The sequence below is a fragment of the Pelophylax lessonae genome, assembly GCF_965119305.1.
Source record: "Pelophylax lessonae genome assembly, chromosome: 2".
NCBI lineage: Eukaryota > Metazoa > Chordata > Amphibia > Anura > Ranidae > Pelophylax > Pelophylax lessonae.
Window position 1 is genome coordinate 157,417 of NC_138769.1, and position 15,943 is coordinate 173,359.

The 15,943-nt window shown below is 53.1% G+C and overlaps 1 protein-coding gene across 1 annotated transcript in view; it reads left to right on the forward strand.

Annotated features, from left to right (window-relative positions):
• SLC37A1 (solute carrier family 37 member 1) overlaps window positions 1-15,496 on the forward strand; it is a 78,608-nt gene extending 63,112 nt beyond the window's left edge. Inside the window, exons 12-19 of the mRNA XM_082244950.1 lie at window positions 6,360-6,422; window positions 9,999-10,084; window positions 10,508-10,556; window positions 10,763-10,836; window positions 11,029-11,107; window positions 12,278-12,375; window positions 13,088-13,152; window positions 15,352-15,496. Coding sequence (XP_082101076.1) covers window positions 6,360-6,422; window positions 9,999-10,084; window positions 10,508-10,556; window positions 10,763-10,836; window positions 11,029-11,107; window positions 12,278-12,375; window positions 13,088-13,152; window positions 15,352-15,367 — 530 coding nt within the window. The 3' untranslated portion in view covers window positions 15,368-15,496. The remainder of the gene's footprint in view (window positions 1-6,359; window positions 6,423-9,998; window positions 10,085-10,507; window positions 10,557-10,762; window positions 10,837-11,028; window positions 11,108-12,277; window positions 12,376-13,087; window positions 13,153-15,351) is intronic.
• Window positions 15,497-15,943: the final 447 nt, after the last annotated feature.

Sequence of the window (15,943 nt, forward strand, 5' to 3'; positions counted from 1 at the left end):
GCCCCTGTACATGGCAAATGCCGGTGAGTACCATCCCCAGAAACCCTCCAACCGCATCTTCCAAACCCATAAAATCTGCCCCTGTACATGGCAAATGCCGGTGAGTACCATCCCCAGAAACCCTCCAACCGCATCTTCCAAACCCATAAAATCTCCCCCTGTACATGGCAAATGCCGGTGAGTACTATCCCCAGATACCCTCCAACTGCATGTTCCAAACCCATAAAATCTGCCCCTGTACATGGCAAATGCCGGTGAGTACTATCCCCAGAAACCCTCCAACTGCATCTTCCAAACCCATAAAATCTGCCCCCGTACATGGCAAATGCCGGTAAGTACCATCCCCAGAAACCCTCCAACCGCATCTTCCAAACCCATAAAATCTCCCCCTGTACATGGTAAATGCCGGTGAGTACCATCCCCAGAAACCCTCCAACCGCATCTTCCAAACCCATAAAATCTGCCCCTGTACATGGCAAATGCCGGTGAGTACCATCCCCAGATACCCTCCAACTGCATGTTCCAAACCCATAAAATCTGCCCCTGTACATGGCAAATGCCGGTGAGTACTATCCCCAGAAACCCTCCAACCGCATCTTCCTAACCCATAAAATCTGCCCCTGTACATGGCAAATGCCGGTGAGTACCATCCCCAGATACCCTCCAACTGCATGTTCCAAACCCATAAAATCTGCCCCTGTACATGGCAAATGCCGGTGAGTACTATCCCCAGAAACCCTCCAACTGCATCTTCCAAACCCATAAAATCTGCCCATTACATGGCAAATGCCGGTGAGTACCATCCCCAGAAACCCTCCAACCGCATCTTCCAAACCCATAAAATCTGCCCCCGTACATGGCAAATGCCGGTGAGTACCATCCCCAGAAACCCTCCAACCGCATCTTCCAAACCCATGAAATCTGCCCCTGTACATGGCAAATGCCGGTGAGTACTATTCCCAGATACCCTCCAACTGCATCTTCCAAACCCATGAAATCTGCCCCTGTACATGGCAAATGCTGGTGAGTACCATCCCCAGAAACCCTCCAACCGCATCTTCCAAACCCATGAAATCTGCCCCTGTACATGGCAAATGCTGGTGAGTACCATCCCCAGAAACCCTCCAACCGCATCTTCCAAACCCATAAAATCTGCCCCTGTACATGGCAAATGCCGGTGAGTACTATCCCCAGAAACCCTCCAACCGCATCTTCCAAACCCATGAAATCTGCCCCTGTACATGGCAAATGCTGGTGAGTACCATCCCCAGAAACCCTCCAACCGCATCTTCCAAACCCATAAAATCTCCCCCTGTACATGGTAAATGCCGGTGAGTACTATTCCCAGAAACCCTCCAACTGCATCTTCCAAACCCATAAAATCTCCCCCTGTACATGGTAAATGCCGGTGAGTACCATCCCCAGAAACCCTCCAACCGCATCTTCCAAACCCATAAAATCTCCCCCTGTACATGGCAAATGCCGGTGAGTACCATCCCCAGAAACCCTCCAACTGCATCTTCCAAACCCATGAAATCTGCCCCTGTACATGGCAAATGCTGGTGAGTACCATCCCCAGAAACCCTCCAACCGCATCTTCCTAACCCATAAAATCTGCCCCTGTACATGGCAAATGCCGGTGAGTACTATCCCCAGAAACCCTCCAACTGCATCTTCCAAACCCATGAAATCTGCCCCTGTACATGGCAAATGCCGGTGAGTACCATCCCCAGAAACCCTCCAACCGCATCTTCCAAACCCATAAAATCTGCCCCTGTACATGGCAAATGCTGGTGAGTACCATCCCCAGAAACCCTCCAACCGCATCTTCCAAACCCATAAAATCTCCCCCTGTACATGGTAAATGCCGGTGAGTACTATCCCCAGAAACCCTCCAACCGCATCTTCCAAACCCATAAAATCTGCCCCTGTACATGGCAAATGCCGGTGAGTACCATCCCCAGAAACCCTCCAACCGCATCTTCCAAACCCATGAAATCTCCCCCTGTACATGGCAAATGCCGGTGAGTACTATCCCCAGAAACCCTCCAACCGCATCTTCCAAACCCATAAAATCTCCCCCTGTACATGGCAAATGCTGGTGAGTACCATCCCCAGAAACCCTCCAACCGCATCTTCCAAACCCATAAAATCTCCCCCTGTACATGGCAAATGCTGGTGAGTACCATCCCCAGAAACCCTCCAACCGCATCTTCCTAACCCATAAAATCTGCCCCTGTACATGGCAAATGCTGGTGAGTACCATCCCCAGAAACCCTCCAACCGCATCTTCCAAACCCATGAAATCTGCCCCTGTACATGGCAAATGCCGGTGAGTACCATCCCCAGAAACCCTCCAACCGCATCTTCCAAACCCATAAAATCTGCCCCTGTACATGGCATATGCTGGTGAGTACCATCCCCAGAAACCCTCCAACCGCATCTTCCAAACCCAAAAAATTTGCCCCTGTACATGGCAAATGCCGGTGAGTACCATCCCCAGAAACCCTCCAACCGCATCTTCCAAACCCATAAAATCTGCCCCTGTACATGGCAAATGCCGGTGAGTACCATCCCCAGAAACCCTCCAACTGCATCTTCCAAACCCATAAAATCTGCCCTGTACATGGCAAATGCCGGTGAGTACCATCCCCAGAAACCCTCCAACTGCATCTTCCAAACCCATAAAATCTGCCCCTGTACATGGCAAATGCCGGTGAGTACCATCCCCAGAAACCCTCCAACCGCATCTTCCAAACCCATAAAATCTGCCCCTGTACATGGCAAATGCCGGTGAGTACCATCCCCAGAAACCCTCCAACCGCATCTTCCTAACCCATAAAATCTGCCCCTGTACATGGCAAATGCCGGTGAGTACCATCCCCAGATACTCTCCAACTGCATGTTCCAAACCCATAAAATCTGCCCCTGTACATGGCAAATGCCGGTGAGTACCATCCCCAGAAACCCTCCAACCGCATCTTCCAAACCCATGAAATCTGCCCATTACATGGCAAATGCCGGTGAGTACCATCCCCAGAAACCCTCCAACCACATCTTCCAAACCCATAAAATCTGCCCCCGTACATGGCAAATGCCGGTGAGTACTATCCCCAGAAACCCTCCAACTGCATCTTCCAAACCCATAAAATCTGCCCATTACATGGCAAATGCCGGTGAGTACCATCCCCAGAAACCCTCCAACCGCATCTTCCAAACCCATGAAATCTCCCCCTGTACATGGCAAATGCCGGTGAGTACTATCCCCAGATACCCTCCAACTGCATGTTCCAAACCCATAAAATCTGCCCCTGTACATGGCAAATGCCGGTGAGTACTATCCCCAGAAACCCTCCAACTGCATCTTCCAAACCCATAAAATCTGCCCCTGTACATGGCAAATGCCGGTGAGTACTATCCCCAGAAACCCTCCAACTGCATCTTCCAAACCCATAAAATCTGCCCATTACATGGCAAATGCCGGTGAGTACCATCCCCAGAAACCCTCCAACCACATCTTCCAAACCCATAAAATCTGCCCCCGTACATGGCAAATGCCGGTGAGTACCATCCCCAGAAACCCTCCAACCGCATCTTCCAAACCCATGAAATCTGCCCCTGTACATGGCAAATGCCGGTGAGTACTATTCCCAGATACCCTCCAACTGCATCTTCCAAACCCATGAAATCTGCCCCTGTACATGGCAAATGCCGGTGAGTACTATTCCCAGATACCCTCCAACTGCATCTTCCAAACCCATGAAATCTGCCCCTGTACATGGCAAATGCTGGTGAGTACTATCCCCAGAAACCCTCCAACTGCATCTTCCAAACCCATAAAATCTGCCCCTGTACATGGCAAATGCCGGTGAGTACTATCCCCAGAAACCCTCCAACTGCATCTTCCAAACCCATAAAATCTGCCCATTACATGGCAAATGCCGGTGAGTACCATCCCCAGAAACCCTCCAACCACATCTTCCAAACCCATAAAATCTGCCCCCGTACATGGCAAATGCCGGTGAGTACCATCCCCAGAAACCCTCCAACCGCATCTTCCAAACCCATGAAATCTGCCCCTGTACATGGCAAATGCCGGTGAGTACTATTCCCAGATACCCTCCAACTGCATCTTCCAAACCCATGAAATCTGCCCCTGTACATGGCAAATGCCGGTGAGTACTATTCCCAGATACCCTCCAACTGCATCTTCCAAACCCATGAAATCTGCCCCTGTACATGGCAAATGCTGGTGAGTACCATCCCCAGAAACCCTCCAACCGCATCTTCCAAACCCATGAAATCTGCCCCTGTACATGGCAAATGCTGGTGAGTACCATCCCCAGAAACCCTCCAACCACATCTTCCAAACCCATGAAATCTCCCCCTGTACATGGCAAATGCCGGTGAGTACCATCCCCAGAAACCCTCCAACCGCATCTTCCAAACCCATAAAATCTGCCCCTGTACATGGCAAATGCCGGTGAGTACCATCCCCAGAAACCCTCCAACCGCATCTTCCAAACCCATGAAATCTCCCCCTGTACATGGCAAATGCTGGTGAGTACCATCCCCAGAAACCCTCCAACCGCATCTTCCAAACCCATAAAATCTGCCCCTGTACATGGCAAATGCTGGTGAGTACTATCCCCAGAAACCCTCCAACCGCATCTTCCAATCCCATAAAATCTGCCCCTGTACATAGCAAATGCCGGTGAGTACCATCCCCAGAAACCCTCCAACCGCATCTTCCAAACCCATGAAATCTGCCCCTGTACATGGCAAATGCCGGTGAGTACTATTCCCAGATACCCTCCAACTGCATCTTCCAAACCCATGAAATCTGCCCCTGTACATGGCAAATGCCGGTGAGTACTATTCCCAGATACCCTCCAACTGCATCTTCCAAACCCATGAAATCTGCCCCTGTACATGGCAAATGCTGGTGAGTACTATCCCCAGAAACCCTCCAACTGCATCTTCCAAACCCATAAAATCTGCCCCTGTACATGGCAAATGCCGGTGAGTACTATCCCCAGAAACCCTCCAACTGCATCTTCCAAACCCATAAAATCTGCCCATTACATGGCAAATGCCGGTGAGTACCATCCCCAGAAACCCTCCAACCACATCTTCCAAACCCATAAAATCTGCCCCCGTACATGGCAAATGCCGGTGAGTACCATCCCCAGAAACCCTCCAACCACATCTTCCAAACCCATAAAATCTGCCCCCGTACATGGCAAATGCCGGTGAGTACCATCCCCAGAAACCCTCCAACCGCATCTTCCAAACCCATGAAATCTGCCCCTGTACATGGCAAATGCCGGTGAGTACTATTCCCAGATACCCTCCAACTGCATCTTCCAAACCCATGAAATCTGCCCCTGTACATGGCAAATGCCGGTGAGTACTATTCCCAGATACCCTCCAACTGCATCTTCCAAACCCATGAAATCTGCCCCTGTACATGGCAAATGCTGGTGAGTACCATCCCCAGAAACCCTCCAACCGCATCTTCCAAACCCATGAAATCTGCCCCTGTACATGGCAAATGCCGGTGAGTACCAAATCCCCAGAAACCCTCCAACCGCATCTTCCAATCCCATAAAATCTGCCCCTGTACATGGCAAATGCCGGTGAGTACTATCCCCAGAAACCCTCCAACCGCATCTTCCAAACCCATAAAATCTCCCCCTGTACATGGCAAATGCTGGTGAGTACCAAATCCCCAGAAACCCTCCAACCGCATCTTCCAATCCCATAAAATCTGCCCCTGTACATGGCAAATGCCGGTGAGTACCATCCCCAGATACCCTCCAACTGCATGTTCCAAACCCATAAAATCTGCCCCTGTACATGGCAAATGCCGGTGAGTACCATCCCCAGAAACCCTCCCACTGCATCTTCCAAACCCATAAAATCTGCCCCTGTACATGGCAAATGCCGGTGAGTACCATCCCCAGAAACCCTCCCACTGCATCTTCCAAACCCATGAAATCTGCCCCGTATCCAGAGAGATCCTCCATAGAACTCCTCCCCTTTACCATATAACTGCCTCTAATACTCCTATTACTGGACAGGACTACTTCTTCTGCCCAATATAACTCCTCCCACCTCTGCCTAGAGGCTCCTCCTCTCTGACACCACCTCCTATTATTTCTTGGAACCCCAATTGCTGCTTCACATATCTTCTCCTGCTGCTCCTTTTTCACACTGCGATATCCTACAATACTCCTCCTTCCACGGAGCTCCTCCCACTGGTAACATAAAACTCCTCCTTGCCCTGCATCCATCCTATGATCCGTCTCCCCATTGGTCGGTATAATCAGTCTTCCGCCATCTTCTTCCCCTGATAGGTGGGATGGACGCTCGTCATGCTGGGGACATGTCCACTCTCTTCGATGTGGGTGGAATTTTTGGTGAGTTTGAAGTTCGGAGTATTTTGGAAGACCAGATGGCAGGATTCGGAGGAGGGCGCTATTGGTGGAGAGATTGATGGGTAGATGGAGGGTAATAAAGGGTGGGGTTGGTAAGAGATTGGGAATCTGTAAGAGTATGATTGGTGAAGGAATCTGAGGTTAGTAAAGAAACTTGGAGGGCTAAGAGAATAGTAAGGGGTGTGGCTTGTGAGGGGCTTGGAGAATAGTAAGGGGTGTGGCTTGTGAGGGGCTTGGAGAATAGTAAGGGGTGTGGCTTGTGAGGGGCTTGGAGAATAGGGAAGGGTGTGGCTTGTGAGGGGCTTGGAGAATAGTAAAGGGTGTGGCTTGTGAGGGGCTTGGAGAATAGTAAGGGGTGTGGCTTGTGAGGGGCTTGGAGAATAGTAAAGGGTGTGGCTTGTGAGGGGTTTGGAGAATAGTAAGGGGTGTGGCTTGTGAGGGGCTTGGAGAATAGTAAAGGGTGTGGCTTGTGAGGGGCTTGGAGAATAGTAAAGGGTGTGGCTTGTGAGGGGCTTGGAGAATAGTAAAGGGTGTGGCTTGTGAGGGGCTTGGAGAATAGTAAAGGGTGTGGCTTGTGAGGGGTTTGGAGAATAGTAAGGGGTGTGGCTTGTGAGGGGCTTGGAGAATAGTAAGGGGTGTGGCTTGTGAGGGGCTTGGAGAATAGTAAAGGGTGTGGCTTGTGAGGGGTTTGGAGAATAGTAAAGGGTGTGGCTTGTGAGGGGCTTGGAGAATAGTACAGGGTGTGGCTTGTGAGGGGCTTGGAGAATAGTAAAGGGTGTGGCTTGTGAGGGGTTTGGAGAATAGTAAGGGGTGTGGCTTGTGAGGGGCTTGGAGAATAGTAAAGGGTGTGGCTTGTGAGGGGTTTGGAGAATAGTAAGGGGTGTGGCTTGTGAGGGGCTTGGAGAATAGTAAAGGGTGTGGCTTGTGAGGGGCTTGGAGAATAGTAAAGGGTGTGGCTTGTGAGGGGCTTGGAGAATAGTAAAGGGTGTGGCTTGTGAGGGGTTTGGAGAATAGTAAAGGGTGTGGCTTGTGAGGGGCTTGGAGAATAGGGAAGGGTGTGGCTTGTGAGGGGCTTGGAGAATAGTAAAGGGTGTGGCTTGTGAGGGGCTTGGAGAATAGTAAGGGGTGTGGCTTGTGAGGGGCTTGGAGAATAGTAAAGGGTGTGGCTTGTGAGGGGTTTGGAGAATAGTAAAGGGTGTGGCTTGTGAGGGGTTTGGAGAATAGGGAAGGGTGTGGCTTGTGAGGGGTTTGGAGAATAGGGAAGGGTGTGGCTTGTGAGGGGCTTGGAGAATAGTAAAGGGTGTGGCTTGTGAGGGGCTTGGAGAATAGTAAAGGGTGTGGCTTGTGAGGGGCTTGGAGAATAGTAAAGGGTGTGGCTTGTGAGGGGTTTGGAGAATAGGGAAGGGTGTGGCTTGTGAGGGGTTTGGAGAATAGGGAAGGGTGTGGCTTGTGAGGGGTTTGGAGAATAGGGAAGGGTGTGGCTTGTGAGGGGCTTGGAGAATAGTAAGGGGTGTGGCTTGTGAGGGGCTTGGAGAATAGTAAAGGGTGTGGCTTGTGAGGGGCTTGGAGAATAGTAAAGGGTGTGGCTTGTGAGGGGTTTGGAGAATAGGGAAGGGTGTGGCTTGTGAGGGGTTTGGAGAATAGGGAAGGGTGTGGCTTGTGAGGGGTTTGGAGAATAGGGAAGGGTGTGGCTTGTGAGGGGCTTGGAGAATAGTAAGGGGTGTGGCTTGTGAGGGGCTTGGAGAATAGTAAAGGGTGTGGCTTGTGAGGGGCTTGGAGAATAGTAAAGGGTGTGGCTTGTGAGGGGTTTGGAGAATAGGGAAGGGTGTGGCTTGTGAGGGGTTTGGAGAATAGGGAAGGGTGTGGCTTGTGAGGGGCTTGGAGAATAGTAAAGGGTGTGGCTTGTGAGGGGCTTGGAGAATAGTAAGGGGTGTGGCTTGTGAGGGGCTTGGAGAATAGTAAGGGGTGTGGCTTGTGAGGGGCTTGGAGAATAGTAAAGGGTGTGGCTTGTGAGGGGCTTGGAGAATAGTAAAGGGTGTGGCTTGTGAGGGGTTTGGAGAATAGGGAAGGGTGTGGCTTGTGAGGGGCTTGGAGAATAGTAAAGGGTGTGGCTTGTGAGGGGTTTGGAGAATAGTACAGGGTGTGGCTTGTGAGGGGTTTGGAGAATAGGGAAGGGTGTGGCTTGTGAGGGGCTTGGAGAATAGTAAAGGGTGTGGCTTGTGAGGGGTTTGGAGAATAGTACAGGGTGTGGCTTGTGAGGGGTTTGGAGAATAGGGAAGGGTGTGGCTTGTGAGGGGTTTGGAGAATAGGGAAGGGTGTGGCTTGTGAGGGGCTTGGAGAATAGTAAAGGGTGTGGCTTGTGAGGGGTTTGGAGAATAGGGAAGGGTGTGGCTTGTGAGGGGTTTGGAGAATAGGGAAGGGTGTGGCTTGTGAGGGGTTTGGAGAATAGGGAAGGGTGTGGCTTGTGAGGGGTTTGGAGAGTTGCAAAGGTATTGGAGGGTAAACCATCTGTGGTTGGTGTAGGGATTGCTCGGTAGTAAAGTGTGGTAGATTGCGTTGAAGACTGCAAATACAGGTTTGGTAGGATTGAAGGCTATTACAAGGTGTCATTGGTAGAGGGACTGGTGGGTATTTTAAGGGTGTGAGTGAGGGGGTGGGGTTAATAAGGGGTGTAATTGATAGAGGGTAGTAAAGGGTGGGGATGGTTGAGGGATTGGTGAGCAGTAAATAGTGGGGATGGTGGAGGGGTTGGGGATGGTGGGGGGATTGGTGAGCAGTAAATGGTGGGGATGGCGGAGGGATTGGGGATGGTGGAGGGGTTGGGGATGGTGGGGGGGTTGGTGAGCAGTAAATAGTGGGGATGGTGGAGGGATTGGGGATGGTGGAGGGGTTGGGGATGGTGGGGGGGTTGGTGAGCAGTAAATAGTGGGGATGGTGGAGGGATTGGGGATGGTGGAGGGGTTGGGGATGGTGGGGGGGTTGGTGAGCAGTAAATAGTGGGGATGGTGGAGGGATTGGGGATGGTGGAGGGGTTGGGGATGGTGGGGGGGTTGGGGATGGTGGGGGGGTTGGTGAGCAGTAAATAGTGGGGATGGTGGAGGAATAGGAGTCCAGTAATGTGTGGTTGATGTAAGCTTTAAATGGTAGCAAAAAGTGTGGAGGGGTTGGAAGGCAGAATGGGGGTAGTAAAGATTGTGATTGGTGCATGGCTTGGAGGGTAGTAAAGAACATGGCAGGTAGAGAATTGGAGGGAAGGATTGATGGGCTGTAAAGGAATGTGGATGGTGCAGGGACTAATAGGTAGTAAAGGGTGTTAATTCATGGACTGGTGGGTAGTAAATGGTGTTGGGTGTTGGTTCTAGGACTGGTGGGTAGTAAATGATGTTGGTTCATGGACTGGTGGGTAGTAACGGGTTCAGGGACTGGTGGGTAGTAACGGGTTCAGGGTCTGGTGGGTAGTAACGGGTTCAGGGTCTGGTGGGTAGTAACGGGTTCAGGGACTGGTGAGGATGACCAGTACACAATGATACAATGAATATGGTTTTCTTCCATTTATAGGTGGAATTCTAGCCGGTGTGATCTCCGATAAATCTCACAAACGCGCCACAACCTGCGGAGTCATGCTTCTGTGTGCCGCCCCCACTGTGAGTACCGACCCCGAGATAGGAAAATACCGGGCATTTTTTACACCAAGCTATCCAAACACCCAACCGGATCGGATTTAGACAGGAGGGGTCATCCCTGGCAGAGCAGTGACATCACTGATGACCTCACACTGCTCTATAAGACACAGACGAGGTCAGATGGGAGGGATCTTGTATAGAGGGGTGGGGTCACCCCTGGCAGAGCAGTGACCTCACAGATGACATCACACTGATCTATAACACAGATGAGGTCAGATGGGAGGGATCTTGTATAGAGGGGAGGGGTCATCCCTAGCAGAGCAGTGACCTCATGCTGTATAAGTTGGTATTGCCTGCAGTGTGATGTAATGTATACAATGACGGTTGGTCTCTATGGGTGGTGTTCTGTAGATCAGCGCCTGATTCTTGTCTCTCCATTTCCAGCTCTATTTCTTCTCTGCTGTCAGTAAGACCGGTCCCGTGTTCACCGTGTGTGAGTATTAAAGTTTTCTGTGGAGGAAGGACAAGCGTCACACTGACCAATCAGAGCTCTCATTGTACAACATTGGAATGATAGCTGCGATCTGATTGGTGGTTATGGGCAGAGCAGAGGCTCTCCTTGCCTCCATAGTCCAATGTCTGTCCCTCTGTATATTCATAGTGAATGTCATTGTCACTAACTGTCCCTGTACCTTCCAGTGATGTTGTTGGTGTGCGGAGCGCTGGTGAACGGGCCGTATTCCCTCATCACAACCGCCGTGTCCGCCGACCTGGTGAGTCTTCATTTCTATCATTGTGATGTCATAGTGTATGCCCCTCCTACAGCCGGACAACCCATCACTTTAGATGACTCTTTGTCTAATGTGGGTGGAGAGTTATGGCGGTTATAACCGATTTCATCCGATCCCTGCGAGTGTCTGAGATCTTCTCCTTCCCAAAATAAAATCTCCTCCATCTCTTCACAGGGGACACACAAGTCACTAAAGGGAAACGCACACGCTCTGTCTACAGTGACGGCCATTATAGACGGTACTGGATCTATAGGTGAGACCCCAACTTTACCATTTCCTCCAACTGATCACCCAGAATATTCCCACCTCTTCCATTTCCCAGCATTCCCTTCCCAGGATCTCTCCCCCCCCCCCCCAATGTTCCTTCCTGGTATCATTCCTTCCAGTATTCCCTTCCTGGGATCTCCCCCCCCCCCCCAGTGTTCCCTTCCTGGGATCTCCCCCCCCCCCCCCAGTGTTCCCTTCCTGGGATCTCACCCCCCCCCCCCCCAGTGTTCCCTTCCTGGGATCTCACCCCCCCCCCCAGTGTTCCCTTCCTGGGATCTCCCCCCCCCCCCCAGTGTTCCCTTCCTGGGATCTCACCCCCCCCCCCAGTATTCCCTTCCTGGGATCTCCCCCCCCCCCCCAGTGTTCCCTTCCTGGGATCTCCCCCCCCCCCAGTGTTCCCTTCCTGGGATCTCACCCCCCCCCCCAGTGTTCCCTTCCTGGGATCTCCCCCCCCCCCAGTGTTCCCTTCCTGGGATCTCCCCCCCCCCCCCCAGTGTTCCCTTCCTGGGATCTCCCCCCCCCCCCCAGTGTTCCCTTCCTGGGATCTCCCCCCCCCCCCCCAGTGTTCCCTTCCTGGGATCTCCCCCCCCCCCCCCCAGTGTTCCCTTCCTGGGATCTCACCCCCCCCCCCCCCAGTGTTCCCTTCCTGGGATCTCACCCCCCCCCCCAGTGTTCCCTTCCTGGGATCTCCCCCCCCCCCCCCCAGTGTTCCCTTCCTGGGATCTCACCCCCCCCCCCCAGTGTTCCCTTCCTGGGATCTCACCCCCCCCCCCAGTGTTCCCTTCCTGGGATCTCCCCCCCCCCCCAGTGTTCCTTCCTGGTATCACTCCTTCCAGTGTTCCCTTCCTGGGATCTCCCGCCCCCCCCCCCCAATGTTCCTTCCTGGGATCTGTTCCATAAAATTCCTTTGAAAGTTCCCTACCGGGAATCTATTCCCCAATGTTCCTTCCAGTTTTTCCTTCCAGGCACCCCTCCCTCCAGTGTTCCCTTCTTCACATTCCTACCCCCAGTACCCCCCCCCCCACCCCCTCCTCAGTGCATTCCTCCTCGCCATGTTCCCTTTCTGGCATTCATCCATCACTGTATCCACCATTCCTTCCACCATCCCGGTGTTCCCTTCCTCTCCTCCATAGTGATTCTCCTCCTCTCCCTCCAGGTGCTGCTCTCGGCCCGCTGTTGGCGGGACTTCTGTCTCCGTACGGCTGGCACAACGTCTTCTTCATGCTGATGATGAGCGATGCCTTCGCCTTGTTGGTGAGTATTTGTCTGAATGATGGAAACCGGTGTGAGCCAGATCTGACCTCCTGTGATGAGTCCTAACCTCCGATCTTCTCTGACATCACATATATGTATGACATCACTTCTATATGACATCACATATATGTATGACATCACATGTATGTATGACATCACTTATATATGACATCACATATATGTATGACATCACTTATGTATGACATCACATATATGTATGACATCACTTATATATGACATCACATGTATGTATGACATCACATATATATATGACATCACTTCTATATGACATCACTTCTATATGACATCACATATATGTATGACATCACTTATATATGACATCACATGTATGTATGACATCACATATATATATGACATCACTTATATATGACATCACATGTATACATCGTACTGCTGCCCTGTCTCTATATTTAGCTTCTCATAGCACTGGCTGCGGTGTCCCCTTATGTATGATGTCATTTCTGCCTGTGATGTCACCTTCTCTTTATTGTCACCATTATGGTAGAATTTTCCAGACTGTGATGTCACCTTTCTGTGTGATGTCACCTAAAAAGAAAAAAAAAAGTGCGGACTCGATGGACCACGCGTTCTTTCCCGCCATGCTTCTTCTGTGTTTCCATACCGCTGTGTATGACATCATTTGTCTGATGTCAGAACTTTCTCTATGATGTCATTTTGTCTTTTTTCTCAGTTCTTGTTGCGTCTGATCAGGAAAGAGCTGAATTGCAGGAGGCCGGCGGGAGGAGAACAGACAGAGTAAGTGACGTCTGATTGGTTCCAGGCTGCTTGGGGATCAAGCGGGAGAGGGGAGGGGGACGGGTTGCAGAAATGCGGGAGAGGAGGGGGGATGGGCTGCAGAGACACTGCAGAGGGGAGGGGGACGGGCTGCAGAGACATTGGAGAAGGGAGGGGGATGGGCTGCAGAGACACTGCAGAGGGGAGAGGGACGGGCTGCAGAGACACTGCAGAGGGGAGGGGGATGGGCTGCAGAGACACTGCAGAGGGGAGAGGGACGGGCTGCAGAGACACTGCAGAGGGGAGGGGGACGGGCTGCAGAGACATTGGAGAAGGGAGGGGGATGGGCTGCAGAGACACTGCAGAGGGGAGAGGGACGGGCTGCAGAGACACTGCAGAGGGGAGGGGGATGGGCTGCAGAGACACTGCAGAGGGGAGAGGGACGGGCTGCAGAGACACTGCAGAGGGGAGGGGGATGGGCTGCAGAGACATTGGAGAAGGGAGGGGGATGGGCTGCAGAGACATTGGAGAAGGGAGGGGGATGGGCTGCAGAGACACTGCAGAGGGGAGGGGGACGGGCGCAGAGACACTGCAGAGGGGAGGGGGACGCAGAGACATTGGGGAGGGGGGATGGGCTGCAGAGACATTGGGGGGAGGGGGATGGGCTAAAGAGACATTGGGGAGGGGGGACGGGCTGCAGAGACACTGCAGAGGGGAGGGGGAAGGGCTGCAGAGACACTGCAGAGGGGAGGGGGATGGGCTGCAGAGAGATTGGAGAAGGGAGGGGGATGGGCTGCAGAGACATTGGAGAAGGGAGGGGGACGGGCTGCAGAGACATTGGAGGGGGACAGGCTGCAGAGACATTGGAGGGGGACGTGCCGCAGAGACATTGGAGGGGGACAGGCCGCAGAGACATTGGAGGGGGACGGGCTGCAGAGACATTGGAGGGGGACGTGCCGCAGAGACATTGGAGGGGGTCGGGCCGCAGAGACATTGGAGAAGGGAGGGGGACGTGCCGCAGAGACATTGGAGGGGGACAGGCCGCAGAGACATTGGAGGGGGACGGGCTGCAGAGACATTGGAGGGGGACGTGCCGCAGAGACATTGGAGGGGGACGGGCCGCAGAGACATTGGAGGGGGACGGGCCGCAGAGACATTGGAGGGGGACAGGCCGCAGAGACATTGGAGGGGGACGGGCTGCAGAGACATTGGAGGGGGTCGGGCCGCAGAGACATTGGAGAAGGGAGGGGGACGTGCCGCAGAGACATTGGAGGGGGACAGGCCGCAGAGACATTGGAGGGGGACGGGCTGCAGAGACATTGGAGGGGGACGTGCCGCAGAGACATTGGAGGGGGACGTGCCGCAGAGACATTGGAGGGGGACGGGCCGCAGAGACATTGGAGGGGGACGGGCCGCAGAGACATTGGAGGGGGACAGGCCGCAGAGACATTGGAGGGGGACGGGCCGCAGAGACATTGGAGGGGGACGGGCCGCAGAGACATTGGAGGGGGACAGGCCGCAGAGACATTGGAGGGGGACGGGCCGCAGAGACATTGGAGGGGGACGGGCCGCAGAGACATTGGAGGGGGACGGGCCGCAGAGACATTGGAGGGGGACGGGCCGCAGAGACATTGGAGGGGGACGGGCCGCAGAGACATTGGAGGGGGACAGGCAGCAGAGACATTGGAGGGGGACGGGCTGCAGAGACATTGGAGGGGGACGGGCCGCAGAGACATTGGAGGGGGACAGGCCGCAGAGACATTGGAGGGGGACAGGCTGCAGAGACATTGGAGGGGGACGGGCCGCAGAGACATTGGAGGGGGACGGGCCGCAGAGACATTGGAGGGGGACGGGCCGCAGAGACATTGGAGGGGGACGGGCCGCAGAGACATTGGAGGGGGACGGGCCGCAGAGACATTGGAGGGGGACGGGCCGCAGAGACATTGGAGGGGGACAGGCAGCAGAGACATTGGAGGGGGACAGGCCGCAGAGACATTGGTGAGGGGAGGGGGACGGGCTGCGGAGATATGGGAGAGGGCACAGGGGGCAGAAACATTGGCGAGGAGAAGTCGCATGGGTATTTTGAGGAATTCTTGGTGGTTTAGGATCTGTTGCTGTGGACAATGACCTCACAATGACATCACAATGACCTCACAATGACCTCACCCTCTCATAGTACTTTGTAGGTCTCTCTCTTATGGCCTTCTGTTGTCTTTTCAGGTGGAAGGAACATTAGGAGGATCATCGCTGTCCTAATGGGAGATCCCGTTTCTATCTGTAGATGTGTGAATATCTTGTGGACAATCCCGTCTTTATCCCGATCAGACAGACTTCTGTGGGGAATCTTCCATACGATGGATATTTGGGGGGCTCAGACGTTGGGAATCTTCCATACGATGGATATTTGGGGGGCTCAGACATTGGTGGGTTCAGTGAACCTCGGAATGATCAGCTGTTCTCTTTGTTCTGAAACTCTTTGGACTATGTGTGTTCTGGCTGTACTGCCCCAAAAATCAGCCAATCACAGATCAGCATTACATTAATATAATTTATATCCGGAGGAATCGGGGGGCCTGCGGGGCTCCATCCAATGAGGGCCTTGTGCCATTACTGGGTGGGGGTAGGGGAGAGTGTCTTTAGCCTACCATAACCCTCATCGGAGTCTTTAATTCTTTGGCCAACGCTCGGCAATGCTCACAGCTGGATTCCAATAGGCTGGGAGTTTCTTGGGCCGATGCATGCTGGGACCGGAATGTTCCATGGATGGAGTGTCTTGGGCCGGTGCATGCTGGGAATGGAGTGTACCCCATAC